The 17,876-nt window shown below is 38.8% G+C and overlaps 2 protein-coding genes across 19 annotated transcripts in view; one reads left to right on the top strand and one right to left on the bottom strand.

Moving 5' to 3' along the window:
• Rars2 (arginyl-tRNA synthetase 2, mitochondrial) overlaps positions 1-6,721 on the bottom strand; it is a 74,884-nt gene extending 68,163 nt beyond the window's left edge. For all 6 annotated transcript variants that reach the window (XM_087188031.1, XM_004860233.3, XM_004860234.3 and 3 more), the window contains exon 1: positions 6,625-6,721. Coding sequence is in view for 4 of the 6 variants with exons in the window: in XM_004860233.3 (XP_004860290.1) it covers positions 6,625-6,660 (36 nt within the window). In the remaining 2 variants the exon portion in view is untranslated. The remainder of the gene's footprint in view (positions 1-6,624) is intronic.
• Positions 6,722-6,785: 64 nt separating this feature from the next.
• Positions 6,786-17,876, top strand: part of Orc3 (origin recognition complex subunit 3) — a 79,719-nt gene continuing 68,628 nt past the window's right edge. For 6 of the 13 annotated variants that reach the window (XM_087188023.1, XM_004860231.3, XM_004860230.3 and 3 more), the window contains exons 1-2: positions 6,786-6,890; positions 9,940-9,994. In XM_087188023.1, the coding sequence (XP_087044149.1) occupies positions 6,867-6,890; positions 9,940-9,994 (79 nt within the window). In that variant the 5' untranslated portion in view covers positions 6,786-6,866. Of the gene's footprint in view, positions 6,891-9,939; positions 9,995-10,094; positions 10,219-17,876 lie in introns of all 13 variants that reach the window. The other 7 variants (XM_087188024.1, XM_087188025.1, XM_087188027.1 and 4 more) reach the window with 6 other exon arrangements.

Genomic DNA, 17,876 nt, shown 5'->3' with positions numbered 1-17,876 from the left:
AAAAAGGCTTGGGATGCAGTTCAATGTGAAAGCCCTAGGTTCAATCTCTAATATAAAGGGAGAGAAGGAAAGAGAAAAAGGGAGACAGGAAGAGGGGAAAGGAGGGAGAGAGAGAGACCGACCGGTTCCTATTTAAAACTAGGCAATACATCCCCAGCAAGAAACTTGCACTTAAAGTTAGGCAGTATGTCTCAAATATGCAGCTTTCAGTTTATCTAATTTTCTGTGGCAGTAACACATTCATCAAAGGCAGTGATGGTGAACCTTTTAGAGCTTTCAATGGTTTGCTACACATGCCATAGGTTTGCCACCGCTTATCTAAGGTAATGGATGACAGCTGGATCCCATTTACCAGAGTGTCTAGGGTGGCAGTGTTAAGGAAAACTCAAAACGCCCAACATTCACAAATTCTAACACAACATAATAATGGCTAATATTTACTGCAGCCATTTGTTTCTCTGACATACAGGCAAACTCGATTCCTACTGTCAGAATCCAGATAATGAATGCAAAGTCAAAAAATAATCAGCCTGACATTAGATAGGTGCTAATTTCTGATGGGAGCTAAACTTGGCAGGTTCAGGATCAAAATCAATGGTATCCACATAAAAACCTTAACTTTTGCTAATGAAAAAGAAGACATATGCAACCAGATGTCTAGGTGGCAGAGCTGGTATCGTATTATATATATATATTTTTTGGTACCGGGGATCGAACTCGGATCCTTGCGCTTGTGAGGCAGGCGCTGGAATCACTGAGCTAAATCCCTTGCCCAATCATATTATATTATTTCTATATTTTTTATGCATATAACACAGTCTTCAAGGCCATGAGATGTCTAGGTGGCAGAGCTGGTGTCATATTATATTATTTCTATATTTTTTATGCATATAATACAGTCTCCAAGGCCATGAGTCTAAAATTTTTTATTTTTTTTTGGTACTGGGGATTTAACTCAGGACCTTGAGTTTTCAAGGCAGGGGGCAACACTGAGCTAAATCCCTGCCCGAGTCTTAAAATTCTTAAAAAGTTACTACTTACTCGTCCAAATGATAAATCACTTAAATTAGCAATTATCCCTGATTATTCTTCACTTCTGATTCTAACACAACCAGGTCAGATTCTGTTCTACCAAGGGAACATTTGTGTTCCACATTTGCTCCTCCAAAGGGACAGGTCTGGATTAGATCCACCATGCAAACAAAAACTAAACAAGGTAATGACTGAAACTTTAGGATTCAGAGGTGTTATGGCTTGTATCTAGATGTCCCCCTAAACCTTCATGCAGTCAAAGGTGGGGAGTTTCAAAAGTGGCTGGATTAGGGTGTATAAATGTGGATTAAAGATGTGATACAGGGGGAAAAAGCCCCCAATAACCTAAGCACCTCCCACTAGCACACCTGAGACTCATCAGAAACGTTGAGGCCTGTCTTCCTATTCACTCACTCTTAGAATGTATCACTTCTATTAAGTTCCGTAGAGATAAGTTAATGAACAGATTTTAAAGCCATTTAAAATGTACAAGTTACATGACAACTAAATGCAATTTGTGATGCAAGCTGTGGAAAAAAATCCATAAAACTATAATATGGAGTATAGATTAAAGTATTCTATCAATGTTATGTGAGTCTAAAAACTATACTGTAGATATGTAAACCTTGGACTTCGAAACAAAAAGATTATATATCAAGAGATAGAGGAGCACAGTGTGTGAAACCTACACTCAAACAACACAGAAAAAAAACTACCAACACATAAAATGATGAAACAAATGTGGCAAAATGTCAGTACTTCATGTATTTAGATAAAAGGGATTTGAAGTTTTCAGTGCTATTACACAACTTTTCTCTACATTCCTTCAAAATTAAAAGTAAAAAAAAATTTTAAGTGAACCAGCTGAAATTTTGTTTTGTTTTGTTTTTTGAGTCAGGGTCTCACTCTATAATTCAGGCCAGCCTTGAACTTACTATGTAGCCTAGGCTGGCCTAGAATTCGCTGTGATCCTCCTGCCTCAGCCTGCCACGTGCTGGGCATGTGCCAGCATACCCAGCCTTTTTTTTTTTTTTTTTAACTTAATGCTAAAGCATAGATGGAAAAGAAAAGAGAAACTTTTTGGAAAGGAGAACTTTTTGCAAAGCACAAACTGCCTTTGCTCTGGACTACCTTTTCAATAATAATTATATAAAAATAGATTTATCAGAAATAGTGCCTCAAAAAACAGATCCAAGGATCTGTGAAATAGAATAGAAGATGCAGAAGCAACTCCAAACATACTCAGCTATCTTATCTTTGACAAAGGGGCCAAACACCTTCACTGGAAAGATGGCTTCTTTAATAAATGGTGCTGGGAAAACTGGCTTTCCACATGCCAAAGACTGAACTTTGACCCATATCTCTCACCGTACACTAAACTAAAATCAAAAGGGAACAAAGATCTAACTATAAAAACAGAAACACTTAATCTGCTGGAAGACAGACTAGGTAAAACTCTTGAAGATATAGGTGTAGGCAAAGACTTTATGAACAAAACCCCGATCGCACAAGCAATATTACAAAGAATCAACAACTGGTATCACATCATATTAAAAAGCTTTTGCACAGCAAAAGAAACCACTAACAGAATGAAGAGACAACCTACAGAATGGGAAAAAAATTTTACCAGCTATTCTTCAAAGGACTAATATCTAGAATATAAAAAACTAAAAAAAAAAAATCAGATCCCCCAAATTTAAAGAACCAATCCAAGAATGGGCACCTGAAATGAATAGACACTTCTCAGATGAAGAAGTACAAACAGCAAATAAATACATGAAAAAATGTTCAACATCACTGGTCATCTGAGAGATGCAAGTCAAAACAATGCCAAGATTCCATTTCACTCAACAAAGAAAGGGTGTTATCAAGAAATCAACCAATAACAAATGCTGGCGGGGCTGTAACAAAAAAGGAAACCTTCTCGACTGTTGTTGGGAGTGTGGAAATCAGTGTGGAGATTCCTCAAAAAACTAAAAGTAGAGGTTGCATTCAACCCAGCTATTCCTTTTTGGTATCTTCCCAAAAGAATTAAAAGCATCATAGCACAGGTATATATGCACATTCATGTTTACTGCGGCACAGTTTGTAATAGCTAAATCTTGGAAACAACCCAAATGCCCATCAACCAATGAGTAAAGATGTGTTTTTTTATACAATGGAGTACTACTCTGCCATAAAGGATAAGCTTGAGACATCTCTAGCTAGATTTCTAGCTAAATGTAAATATCTCATGGTTTCTCTGGTATGTGTAATACCAAAGGACCAAAATGTATAATATATATTGGGAAATGGCAAGAAAATGTTCAAATGAGAAGGGGAACATGGGAGGGAGAAGGGGGGTGGGGAAGGAAAGAAGGGACAAGAAAAAAAAAATGGAAGGAAAAAAATGGAAACGAGGCTTTTGTAGATAAAGAAGGGAGGGGGTTGAAGGAAGGGGAGGAAATGGGAAAGAAAGAAGCAAGATATATCATGTATAGGTACAAATTCCCTATGATGAATATTATTACGCATACGGTATAAAATGTACCAGTAAAATAAAAAAAAACAAAAAACAAAAAACAAAAATGCCAGAATACCCATTTTGGCAAAGATATTGAGAAACAAACAAAAAATGAATGCATACATTATATTATTTTGTGAAATTTTCACCTTGCTTATATAAACGGCCGTAGTGTGTATAGAATGCATTTCTTTTAGGCACAAGGAATAATCTACATAATGGGAATGTAATGCAAAAGGAAATCTTACTGTGTTAAGAGAAAAGAATACACTGGCTAGAACCTAGAGAAAATGTAAAATAGCATGAATGTAGTTATATGAATTTTGAAGGATGCTAAGCATGTGGTAGTTTGTGAAAAGTAGAAAGATAGTGATATGATTTGATTCTTTTTTTTTTTTCTTTGAGACAGGTCTCGCTATGTAGTTCAGGTTGACCTCGAACTCATGGTGATCCTCCTACCTCAGCCTCCAGAGTGGTAGGATTATAGGTACATTCCACCACACTTAGCTTGATTTACATTTTAGAAGTTACTTTTTTTCTTTGCAGTACTGGGGATTGAACCTAGGGCCTTCAGACTGACCTAAAGCCCAAGCTTTTTTAAAATTTTAAGACAGGGTCTTGCAGGGTCGGGGATTTAGCTCAGTGGTTCTAGCGCCTCCCTTGCAAGCACAAGGTCTTGAGTTTGATCCCCGGTACCAAAAAAAACAAAAACAAACAAAAAAAGATAGGGTCTTGCAAAGTCTCCCAGGCTGGGCTGGAACTTGTGATCCTCCTGCCTCAGCTTCCCAGAGTTCTGGGTTTAGAGGTGAGCACCACCACACTTAGCTTTTAAAAGTCACTTTTCTTGATATATGTAGAATGAACTGGAGAGACAAAATGGCAACAAAGATCAATGAAAAGGATTTTGTAGCAGTCAATGTAGCTGATAATGGTTTGGTTTGGGATGGGGAAGTGGTGTCAACAGCAATAGAAAAGAACTGTGGTTCCATCCATTCCATGTCAGTATCTACACACGTGCTCTTCTTGGAATACCCTACCCCTTCCTGAGCTCTCATCCTATTCACATGGCACACTGCTACTCACAGCCCTTTCAAAATGGAGCCCCAACATCTCCTTTTCAACAAAGCCTTCACACATAGTTTTCTTTTCCATGTTCTCTCAGCACAAGCTTCCAAATAGTCATAGACTGCACTATAACTACCTGTTCACATGTTTCCCAAGCTAAAGCCATTCCAGGGCAGAAACCATATTCTACTCATTTTCAACCTTGACACAATATTTAGAAAACTATAAATTCAATCAAAGTTTGCTGAATGTATGTACTCTTGCATGTAATATATTCCATCACTCCTAAACTAACAAAGCAATCCTCATTTGTAAAGATACTACGTATTGTACATATTTCTATTTATCTTCAAATTTTAGATACTCACACAACGATTCTATATTCAAAGACATATATATTTATGTTGCTATATAAATCCATAATATTGTTTAGCAACCAAATTGGGCATCTTGTCTTTACAAACTAAACAACATAGTGTATAGGAAAGAGCTAATTTTTCTATAAACCAAATCTTCAAATTATTGATCACATGGTTTGGGCAGGTTATTTAATCTTTCTAGATCTCTAGTTGTTCAATTACATAATAATACAATTATGTGAACTATATCCAAGGGTTGCCATGGGGCTAAGTGTGAATGTAGAGTGACACAAATATATGCTCAGTAAATATATACTCGACTTACATTCTGTACAGGAAGAATAATTTAGCCTTTGTAAAACTACACACAGTATGTTTCTGATTATGGCATTATCTTGACCTAAGGATATAAAATGGAAACCACCTATGGATACTGAGACCCAAAACTATCTACCTCAGACATCATTTACTAACCTGAGGTTATTATTTCTTCATCCTCATTAACATAACTTCACAATTCTTGGGAGACTCCTGCCCAAATAACTTGATCATTATAGGAACTTCATTAAAAATCTTCAATAGAAAGCATCAGTTTATGCCTCAGAACTCCTTGCATTCCCTTCCTTTCTCTTTCCAGTAATGATAAACTGTTATATTAAGAACAGTGTTCACTCCCAGTTAAGCAACCACCTCTCACTGGGTGCCACGAAAAGGTCAGCCTTAAACCAAATTCCAAATTCTCAGTAAATCTGACCTAACTTGCCTTTCCAAACTGAGACACTATCAAAGCTCCAGCCTGGTAGTGCTTTCCCTTACTCTAGTAAACAATAAAAACAGCTTTATCTTATCAAAATGTGATGGTGGTGGTATTTGGGGAGTTAGCATTGGCCACGGCAGTACATCCACAGGCATAAAGATAAGGCAGAGGGATTCTCCTACAAATGTCTAGAAACAATAAAAACGAACGAATGTAAATTATACACCAGCCAAAACACGTTCACTAATACTTTCATTAATAAGGAAATTGGCTTGTCAGGACCATAATACACTGTCCTTGTAAAATTCCACAGGTGGCCAGTGAATTTTAAAAATTCTTTTTGATCAATTCCAGATTCTGCAGTTTTTTACTCTCTTTTCAAAAAGTTGTTAAAATATGACTGAATCAAGAAAAACTGCTTCATGTATTGTTGGGTTTGTCAAAACGCATACATATCATACATACAAACATATACACACACGTATATGGTAGGATGCTGAGAACTATCTGCAAGAGTTAACCAGCTTTCAAGGTAGATCCTTTCCAATGGCAATTTAGGTCCATTATTAACTTCACGAGTGTGAGCAACACTGATTTCTTAGGGTTTTAAGCAGGGCCCAAAGACATTCAATCAAAGGTACAGTAAAGAATGTAAAACTGTGGGCTGAAGAGTGAAGGAAGCAACAAGTGCTTTTCAAGGTTTACTTTTTACCCTGTGAAAGCGATCTCCACCCCACTTTCTGACCCTTCACAGGTTTCCCTACTCCAAAGAGCGAGGAGACCGCCAAACTAACTAGATTTCGCAGAACTCGCTCTCACGCTAAATGAAGACTCTCCGTAGAGACCAAGAGGGTTTGCAGTCCCTGACTTCTGGGGAGTCTTCCTTCCGCCCACTCTGGTATCCATACCTGACTGGCAATGCACCTGCGGAAGCCGCACGCCATATCTTATTCTGCAAGACCAGTAGCCCCCGGGTTCCAGGCCTCGCTCTGCCCGTCCTCTTCTGCAGCCCCGCCTCCGCACACCGGAAGCCCACCCGGACGATAGCCAATCAACAAGCCGTATGGCCCATCACTAACCTTTGCCCTCTTGCCGCGAGGGCGCGCGGGAAATCCCGAGTGCATCCGGAATCCTCCCGACTGCTGGGACTATGGCCACCTCTTCGGTGTCCAAGGTACGTGGACTGGCACTTACTGGGGCTCCACCGCCCTCTCATTCCTCTTTGAAGACGAGGTGAAGCCAAGGTGACGTCGGTCACGATTTCCTGGCTGAAAGGGAAGGAGCGGTGGGCAGACCTCAGGCTTTTTTGCCCCAGGTCCAGCAGAGGCCAACTTTACTTGGGAAGCGAGATGGCAGATCTGTCTTCTGGTGCGGCTAGGAGGATTTTTAAGTTGCAATTTGTGGAGGTCGGACGCCTCCAGGATGTGCCCCTAGTCTTCCTTTTCCCCTCTCAAGTATTTACTGTGTGTCAAGCACTCCGTTAGGTGCCCAGATAAAGACTTTCTATAAAAAAGAAAAATATTAATAAGCAGATGCTCATAAATTATGACAAATGTGAACAGGAAGGAAGCTAGAAGAAAGAAAAAAAAAGAGAGGGAGGAACTTAATGTAGACTGCTAAGGGTCAGTGAAGGAGAACGTGACATTTTAGCTGAGACCTGAAAAATGAGTACAAGTACGTCTGGCACAGGGTTCGGTGAAGGACAGCAGAGAGAACATGAAGTTAAGTGGCATATTAAAGAAATTGGGAAGTCAGTATAATCAGAGGGCAGAGACAGAATAGGAACATTAGGACAAATGAATATAAAAATGAAATGCAGTTATGTGTATGTTGGAGTGGGTCAAATAATATATGAGCCCTCTTCATATTGGCAGCCTAGATGGCAAGGGATTGCAAGTCAGAGTATAATTGGTAAAAAAAAAAATTGCTGGAAAAAAAATTGCTGGGCATAAATTGCTCACGTCTGTAATCCCAGCGCTCAGGAGGCTGAGGCAAGAGGATTGCCAGGAGTTCAAGGTCAGCTGGGCCACATAGTTCAAAGCCAGCCTGAACTACATAGCAAGACTCTGAGAAAATAAATCCTAAAGTTGCGTTGCCAGGTGTAGTATCCGCTAGCCACACATGGCTATTTAAATTTGAATTATAATAAAATTTAAAATTGAGTTCCTCAGTTGCACTGGCCACATTTCAAACACTTAACCACACACACCCATGGCTACTGTACCAGACAGCAGATATGTGACATTTCCATCATTACGGAGAGTTCTTTTGGACAATTCTGCTCATGTAAAAGTAAGGCCTTTGGTTGTCTTTTAAACTCAATCTTAGCCAAAAGGCTGAGAAGCAATTAGTCATCTTTTAAGTACAGTAGGAAGCCCCCGAAGTTAAATTGTCTGATGAAACTGAAAATGCAGAATTTGTCAAGACTTTTTCTCGCTGTGTTTTAGCAAGGGATTGATGAAAGCTAAACTAGAGATCTAATTTTAAATTTTGAATAAAAAGGTCTATGAGAAGCAATGTTTTCCAAAACTACATCTCGAGGAATAAGTACAATCCTAGAGTTTAAGATCTTGAAGCATTAAAAACTGATGCTTAATAAAAAGCCAGACGTGATTTAACTGTACTCGTGTTTTTATTAGGTGTATTACTGTTTTTATTTTTATGGCTATAAAGTTCCATAGGTTTTGAGTGGTCTATCTTCTAATCCTATTGTTGCATAACACCTCTTATTTTTGTGTATCTTGCAGAAAATTACATTTTTTTTTCAGGAAAGTATTTTTGATGTTACGACATAAATGGCTGTATTGGGAGATTATGAAATATACTGTACAAAAGTAAGAACATTTAAGGACCATTCTTAAGTATTTTTATTTCTCTTTCCTCATGAAATTTTCTGTTGGCCATCCTCCTAGATGTTCTTTCTTCATTGCAAGCACCATTACTTGACCAGCAGTTCAAAGTGGTTATAATCATATTGCTATCACTGCCTTATATTAGGATCCATTCTGGGGACTCTTAATATCTTGCTCCAATCCTTTACTGAATTGCAGGTTTATATGGAAAGGATTCAGTGAAAAGCTTGTCATGGTACCAAATGGTTTTTATAAATATGTATGTGTATTTCACATAGTTTCACTAGTTGTACATAATAAGAATATAAGACACAATTCTTAATTTGGAAATTATAATCCAAATGAGCACTTTATATTTCAGAACTACCCTTTTTCTAACTATCTGGAGATGACTTTTTATATGTATATTTCTCTTATTCTTTTTTGATCTTCTGTATAAATGAAAATCTTTAAGAAGCTATCCATAAAGTCTAGCTTTAAGTTTGGTAGAATGCAGTAGGACTGACCAGTAACTTATAGGGAGCTATGTACCATAGTCTAATATAATACTGTAAAACTAAATATGGCCAGGAAATTACTAGGAAAATTACTTGATAAGCATTCATTTTGTATGCTCATTACCAAATGTATATGTTAGCATTGTCCTAAACATTAGGGAAATGTTTGTAAATACAGTGTGTTCTCTGAAGTTGCTCTCAATCTACTTGGGGAGACAGACCCATAATACAATGATAATGCAATGAAAGAGATTTAAAACAAAGAGAAAGATGTTCAAATACTGTGAGATCTCAGAGAAAGGAGCATTTCTGACTAGAGAATTGGGGAAGATTTCCTAGAAAATGTGAATTTTCAGTCCAATTTTAATGGGTAAATAAATAAGTTTATCAGTTGAAAGAAAATGAAGGGTGAAACCATAGCCAAAATTATGTTTCCTGTTAAGATTCTACAAGGTGCTTAGAGTTTACTTATTAACACCTTTTTTTAAATTGAAGAATGTCACTATTATAACCCTTCTTGATCTTCATTTTAATATGTAGTATTAATGTTATTTCTCCTGAGTTTAATAAAAATGGACCTTAATGGAATTAAATTGCATCAACTTTTATTTTCTTTGTTTGCCTGTAATAGCAGGTCCCACAGAGTAAAAACCAAATGTCTTTAAGAGCATTCCATGGAAAGAAGGGGAAAGAAATAGATAGTATAATATTTTTACTTCTTTAATTTAGAGAAAAGTGATGTGATTTCTTAGGTCCTGAAAGAAACATCTCTCTCCCCTTTTAAAAAAATCTATTCATAAAATATTTGGTTAATCATTTTTGTATGCTTATTCCTCAGCTATTTTGACTTTATGCTTTTTTCTTTATTTTATAGGGCTGTTTTGTGTTTAAACCAAACTTCAAGAAGAGAAAGATCTCTGTATCAACAGGTAAAGTTTCTTAACATCAAATTTATTATTTTTTCTTCCTCCTTGTCTCTTAAACTTTAAAAACTAATCCTAATTGAATTTAATAATTCTCTTTTCTAAGCTGACTTGTTTACCATGTTGATGTAAAAGTTACATTCCAAGGCATTGGTCAAAAGAATAAAGGTACACCCAGGGTTGTGTTCTCAAAGTGAATGTAGACATATCTTCAAAAAGCAGATTGGAAAGTAAGTTTATTTTGATGATTTCTCTGCTTTTCTCTTATGTACAACTTTAGAAATGAAAATGAAAGTCATTTTGTACTAGAAAAGTATACTGATGCCTGATCAAAGAATCAAAACAATTGCTGTTTTTTTGTTTGTTTTGTTTTTTGGTACCAGGGATCAAACTTGGGTCCTTGCACTTGTGAGGCAAGCTGTGGAACCACTGAGCTAAATCCCTGGCCCCTCAATTGCTGTTTTTTACTAAAATGTTTAGTGACACAGATTTCTACCAATAGGAGTAATATATACAGAAATTGAAATATTTAGTAATATGTGGAAAATCACAAAAGAAAAGACTACAAATGTACATTATATTTTCTAGTGAAAATTGTGTAAAACTTATTCATGGATTAAATACACAGTATTTGTGGGGAAATTTGAGCATGCTTAAAATTTTGATGTAGCATTCCATTTTGTGAATAAACTTGGCAAGATAAAGAAAAATAATCATATGGAACATATAATAATGGTTTTAGTAACTACATGAATGTTAAGTAGGATGTTGCATGTTCCAATTTAAGGGTCAGTGCTGTGTGCTACATGTGATACATGTTGAAAAAAAAGCCCAAGGTCCTGAATCTCTCTCTCTCTCTTATTGCCACACCTTGGTTTGAATCTCTTATAGTAATTCTCCCACATTGTGGAAGCACACAGTTACAGAATCATCTGAACTAGAACTAATTGAACAAAGAATATGATCCTGACCCTAACTAGCTCTATGGCCTTGGCCCTGCTGTTCAGCCTTTCCCTAGGTCTCTTCATCTATAAAATGAGGGACGAGACTGTCTTATTAAAATCTTTTCTTATTCTCATTCCATGCCTCTAAAAACTAACATGCAGGACTTCATGAAACTAATAAATACCTTGTGCTATCATAGACTACTACCTTAGCCTTGTAGTTTTTCTTCTGATAGTCCCATCTCTTGGTAGCCTGCGGGAAAGGATAAAAAGGCAAGAATGAGCAGTAAAGGACATTCTGCTCTCAGATCTGCCAAATATTTTCAAGTCACTTGGATTCACTGCCTTTTAATCTTTCCACCCTTTCCACCAGTTTGCACTTTTCAGCCTTTTATGCACACAAGGGTTTAACACTGATCTCACTCTTTATCACAACTAAAAGAAACTAAATAGGGGTTTTAAAATAGATTTTCTTAAAAGTCTCAGTAGTTTCCTGGGATGAAGTAGGGGGAGTTGATTACAAAAGGGCAAAAGGAAACTTCTCATAGTGATAGAAATGTTCTGTATCTTGAGGGGGTGATATATGAGTATATACTTGTATCAAGCTGTTAAAATGAGTATATTTTATTAATTTGTAAATTATACCTCAAAATTAAATTATTAAAAACTTTTTTCATTTATCTCTAGATACTTGTTTAGTGATCAAGTTAAGATGATGTCATTTCTTCAAACAAATCATATTAATGTTAGAAACTGTTTATTGCACTGGTTTCAGTTGTCACTGTACATTAGAATCACTTGGGGAACTTTTAATAAACTTTATCTTGATATAATTGTAGATTCACATGTAGTTGCAAGAAATTGCATTCTCCTGTTCTCTTCATTCAGTTATTCCCAGTGGTAGTGTCTTACATAACTACAATACAGTTTTACAACCAGAATACTGACATTGATACAATCTAACCACCTTACTCAGATCTCAATTTGGGGAACTTTTTAAAAATATGAGTGCCAGACCAACTAAATCAGAATCTCTGGGAGTGGGACCCAGATGTCAGATTTTTTCATAAGCTTTTTATCTTATTAAGTGTACACATTATTCAGCACTGAAAATTAATTGCAATAGAAAAATTAGGATGTAGAATTAAGCATTCTTATATACTGCTTTTGAATATCACAGTTTTACTAAGGAAATAAACAATTTGAATATGTAGAATAGGATTTTTCTAAATAATCAAATAATATAATCCTTCAGTCTAATACTGTATAGCTAGTCAAGAGACTTCAAAGAGAAGATAATAAAATAGTCTAATGGTGGGTATGGAGGGTAGAAAGTACAGCTTATAGAGAGAATATACTTTTTCATTAACTGAGAAACAAACAGTGATCTAGAGCTTTATACCCTTATAGACTTAGTCTGAAAGAAATTTGATGCTTTCTCAGTTCTTCACCTTCCTTTCTGGGCAAAAGTAAGGTAACATTAATAGGATTGGAAAAGTGAACAAGAGTAACTGTTATAAATTATTTTTATGTGACTGACTTATGAACAGATTTCTGTAGTGTTAGAGATTGCCAGATTTATTAGAAATACTTCAGAGAAAATTTATTACTTTTCCATTGTTTGTGAGAGTCACATAACATGCAAAGGCATCTGATATGTCAGCAATATAATTATAGTGAATATTGCTAGCATTTTTGAACATTTATTATGTACTGGACTGTTCTAAGCATTTTATGTGTGTTAATTTATATTATTGTCTCCATTAAAATATATGAGAGAGCCAGGGCTGGTAGCACCAGCCTGTAACTCCAGCTATTGTGGAGGCTGGGGTGGGAGGATTGCAAAATCAAGGCCAGCCTAAGCAATGTAGTAAGACCCTGTCTCAAAATAAAAAACGATGTGCAAACAGCATGATATGGTTTCAGTCTGGATATCCCCCCAGAGACTTATTCAGTCAGAGATAGCTGAATTTGGAATGTGTGATGCTGGGAATAAGGGCATGTGATTACTAAATCACTACACATGAGTGAGTGGTTTAGCACCACCCTACTCCCAGTAGTCTGGATGGGATAAAAGTGGCAGAAAGATGCAGTGAAGGTCCCTTGTTGCCTTTGCTACGTTCAAGCCATGTTGTTTCTCCTCTATAATGCCTGTTTGCCATCCCTTCCTTGGAGCCAGTGACTATGGACTGAAACCTCTATGAACTGTAAGCCAAACAAACCCCTTCCCTTCTAACTTTGGGTGTTGGGTATTTTGTCTCAGCAATGAGAGAAAAGTAACTAACACACAGCGCTTTCTCAATTTTGTAATGCTGAAAGCAGTAGAGGTAGAATTTGAGCCCAACCCGTCTGATTCCAGCACCCAAGGTCTAACCACTATTTAATACCACCCCTTAAAATGCAAGGCACATACTTGCTCAGAACTTTTTATGTTGAATTTCAGCTATAATTTATTAAAATTTGTTTGTAGTTTTAAGTATTTTTAGTATCAGTAAGCCTTATGTGCACAATTGTATAATTAGAACTTTGCTTTAGAATTTTGTTAGGTTTTGAGTGTGTGCTGATCTAAGACCAGTAGATAATATTATAATAAGAAAATCTTGGAGAAATTGACCCTGATTATAAAACAAATGGAGTAGGAATGTGTCCCGGCCCACGGGTAAGTCAACGGAGACCCTAGAGGGGGAGTGAGAATGACAAAGGACAGGGGACACGAGAGATGGAGACAAGACAGGTGTCTGATCAAGTCTCGTTTATTGCGGAAGCTGCTACAGCATATATACCATAGGGCTAGAGGGAGGGAGCAAGGGGAGGGTACTGGGGCTACTTCCTTGTTGCCGGGTAGACTTGCAGCAGGCTTAGACATGCCCGTAAAAGGCACTCAAGAGTACTAGCGGGGAGGGGCGGGGGACACAAGGCCCCCCACAGGTCCTCCCTTTAAAATTATAATTTTAGAAAGGCGTCAGGAGAGCCAAGCCTGCGGGGGCTGAGCCTGTCTTGGGTCAGAGTGACATACGTGTCTGCACCGTGCACCTTACCCATCATCGGTTAACCAGAGAATCAAGGCTCTGGCACCTGTCTTAGGCGACGCACGAGGGCTCTCTCATTGCATGGCACACTTGCTCAGTTGCCCGTCATTGGCTTGCCAGCCCACTCACCAGGTGGGGCGAGAACACTTCGCCACGGCAAGGACCTAATCAACGGTCCAGCATTCGTCCTGGTCAGCCATTGCCAATCTATGATAGTAGACCTGTATGGGTGCTGTTTTTATTGTCTCTACCCGGGCTCTAAGGAAGGCCATGATTTTGTTGTATATTATGGGCCCCAAGGAAATGAGCAGAAGTAAACCCAATAAGGGTCCCAGCAAAGGGAGGAGATAAGAGAGGAAACCATTGAGGCCAGTCCAGAGGGGATTTTGGGAGAATTTTTGTTGTCGTCTGTTTAGATCTTCCTGAAGTTCGCGAATTTTTCCCCTGACGATCTCAGATTTATTGGCATAGAAACAACAATGTTCATTTAGGGCTATGTAAATCCCTCCTTGTTTCGCCGTGAGGAGGTCCAGGCCCCTTCTATTTTGAAGGACCACCTCAGCCAGAGAATCGATCTGATCTTGTATATCTGTAAGAGTGTTGGAGAGAGCTGGAACATCATTAATCAACTGGTTGGATAATTTGGCATAGGAGTGTAACACCACCCCGACGCCAGCAGAGCCGGAGGCAAGGGCACCGGACACCCCTAGCCCCACGAGCAAGGGGACCAGTGAGACGGCCCTTTTATGTCGCCCAGCGATATAGTCAAAGCTGGGCAAGGGCACTGGCTCATCTCCAGGAATAAGGGAGATGTCCGGGAGGACAGTCGCCACCACGCACAGCCCAGTCCAATTAGTGGGGAGGGAGGTGAATGCCAAGCTCCCTCCACAGACGAGCACGTGACCCGGGGCAGGGCAAATGGCAGCAGGGCCATTAAGCACTACCGAGCAGAGAGAGAAATTTTGGACTCCAACACGTATATCGAAGCTATTGTTGTGGCCCGAATTTAGATAACAAACTGAGGCATTGAACTGTACTGGCTGGACCCTGAAGGGCAGAGAAAAACTGCAATTGTAACTAGAACTGTTGGCATAGTCAGTTTGGTTGACAACTGGCAAGGTGAGGGGCAGGGGTGTGCCAAGGGTCAAGCATAGCCAACAATCTGCAGCAAAGGCTGGGTTAGATGTATTGATCAAATGATAAGTGGCCTCTAGGACACTCAGGGTTTGGGCGTCAGGGTCTGGGCCTCGAGGTTTGGGAAGGGCCAGTGGATGATAATTTAGGGAGGGGTACATCTCTTGGATGATAGTCTCGAGTTGTTTTGTATTCACTCTTCCCTGAGCTGATCTGAAGGCCCGCCACCATCAGATACATGAATTGGGGCCTGTGGCGGCCAGCAGACATCTTTGCCGGGACTGCCGTTGCAGGAGGGTTGGCCAAATTTAGGATATCCAGTGGGGCTGGAAAAGTCCCAGTCACCTCCGACGGAGGCCCTGTAAGTTTTTTGTAGAACAGCAGTTAGATATATTTTTCCATCGGAATGTGTACATTGTTGGGCTTCAGTGTAACAGGTAGAATGCATCTCTGTGGCCTTGGCACAATTGGCAGGGCATGGCCCTGGTTCACCATTGACTGTTGGTATGATTTTAGGCTTAGGGACGCAATCCCATTTTTGGTTATATCATTCCGCTAGTGCGGCCTCATAAACTAAGTAGGCAATCTTGTCGCCGCAATCAGTACTACGAGTGTAACTTGTGGGTGCAGCCCTGCCAGAACCCCCAGCACAGTCACAGGGGTTACCATACAGGGCAATGAGCAATTGTTGTTTGTTAACTGGTTGAAATCCACTTTTTGTTGTCGGTGCCAGGAACAGCAGCAGACCATGCAACAGATTCAGGGATGTCATCTTTTTAACCTGTAAGCAAAATTTCGTGCTGCGATGTAAACAAGGCTGGGCTGTAGATAAGAGAGTTAGGCTAACCTGATTAAGCTTTTGAAGATAACCAATGTGGACATACTACAATAACATATTCAGAACTTAACCAATATAAACATTTTGTAACAACATATTCAGTGCTTAAACATCAAGGACAACCAATACAATCAATTTATAACATATTTAGATAATATTCATTGTGATATGTCTCCCATAAGATTATATAATATAAAATTTACTAGGGGGGTCCCTTTAATGAATTAAGACCAGAGTAATCATTTTCTGGGTGGCCACTTCTATATTCATCAAAGGGAGTTCCCATCTATAATCGTTTTGACAAACAATTAAGAATATATATCTTTTTATTTTATAACTGTTAATTGCAATTTGATTGTTGCATGTGGGTGACAATACACGTCACTTTCATAAAATAAATTTCAGTGGTACTTTGATCAATTAACAACCTGGGAAGGAAAGCATGTCTTTAATTTAATAATATTTATCTATAAGTCAATTTAACAATAGGCGAATATCCTTTGAAAAGGAAGGAACATATTGAGCTCAACTGTACAAACACAAACAACAGACAATAGACAAACATATGAGACAGTGTATAAAATTAGGGTGCACTCAAATATATCTGGCCAAATTGAATTATACTATTCTCTTTATGATTATTAGATTATAATTGTAGGTGCCATTGTTAACTGGTTGAAATTGGACAATGTTAGGTCATCGGCATCATCAACACGCTTATCAACTTGTTTTACTAAGCGTTCTGGAAGCCACCTGGCTGACTTCATTTCCTTGGAGTAAACACACACTGACCCTCGGCCCCAGACGAGTACGGGGTCAGGCCCATGCCATGAGTGGTCCAGGGGGTCTCTCCACATCACAGAGGCAAATTGTTTTTGCATCTCTGGTTGCCAGAAACGGTTGGCTGCAGATAATCCTTTGGCATCCAAATTTAAGAAGTTAAGAATAAATAGTGCATGTGATATCAGGTTTCTAGGTGACCCCTTGATAGGGTACCATTCTCCTCTTTTTATTTTATCTAATGTAATTTTGAGTGTGAGGTTGGCTCTTTTTATAATGTCTTGTCCCTGTGGATTATATGGGATTTCCGTTATGTGTGTTATTTCTAATTGTTTGCAAAACTTTGAGAAGCCAGAACTGGTATAGCCTGGACCATTGTCTGTTTTAATTTGTTGTGGACATCCAAGTACTGAGAAGGCAACTAGAAGGTGGGCAATTACATGTTTAGTAGCCTCCCCGGATTGTAGGGTGGCAAATACAAATCCACTATATGTATTAATGTTGACATGTATATATTTAAGATTTCCAAATTTAGGGTAATGTGTGACATCCATATAGTGTATAACATATATTTGGGCCCAAGATTTATTTACGGCCTGAATAGCTGAAGCTACAAAGGACTGGCAGAGCATGGGGCTGTTTGTCATGTCTTGAGGGAGCACCTGCCATTGGAAGCGTTGCATTGGAGCACAGAAATTGGTCGCCGGAAGGCTAAATGTAAAGCGTTTTTGATCAGCAGGGTGTAAGGGAATGGTGAAAAAACAGCCTTTTAAATCAATAATAACCTTATAGTATCTAAGGGGGATGGCTACCGGTGAGGGAAGACCAGGTTGTGAAGCTCCCATAAGCAACATTATTGACTGTTCTAAGATCTTGTAAGAGTCTCTATTTTCCTGATCTTTTTAATGACAAAGATGGGAGTATTCCATGGGGAATTGTTGGGGATGATATGGCCAGCGTGAAGCTGCTTCTGCACCAGCTGTTGAGCCACCAATAACCTATCTTTGGAAAGGGGCCATTAATTGACCCACACCGGCTTACCTGAGAGCCAGGCGATCTCCTCAGCATGAACCGCAGGAGTGTCAATGACCCCCACAGAAAACGGCCCAACCCTGCTGGGGGGTGGGGGTCGAAGGACTGGCTCAATGGGCTGCACAATACCT

Source organism: Heterocephalus glaber, unplaced genomic scaffold (genome assembly GCF_053883595.1).
Source record: "Heterocephalus glaber isolate CG9 unplaced genomic scaffold, H.glaber_assembly_v1.0 deba00001523, whole genome shotgun sequence".
Taxonomy (NCBI): domain Eukaryota; kingdom Metazoa; phylum Chordata; class Mammalia; order Rodentia; family Bathyergidae; genus Heterocephalus; species Heterocephalus glaber.
The sequence above is the reverse complement of the archived record's forward strand: the minus strand, read 5'-3'. Positions and strand labels throughout refer to the sequence as shown.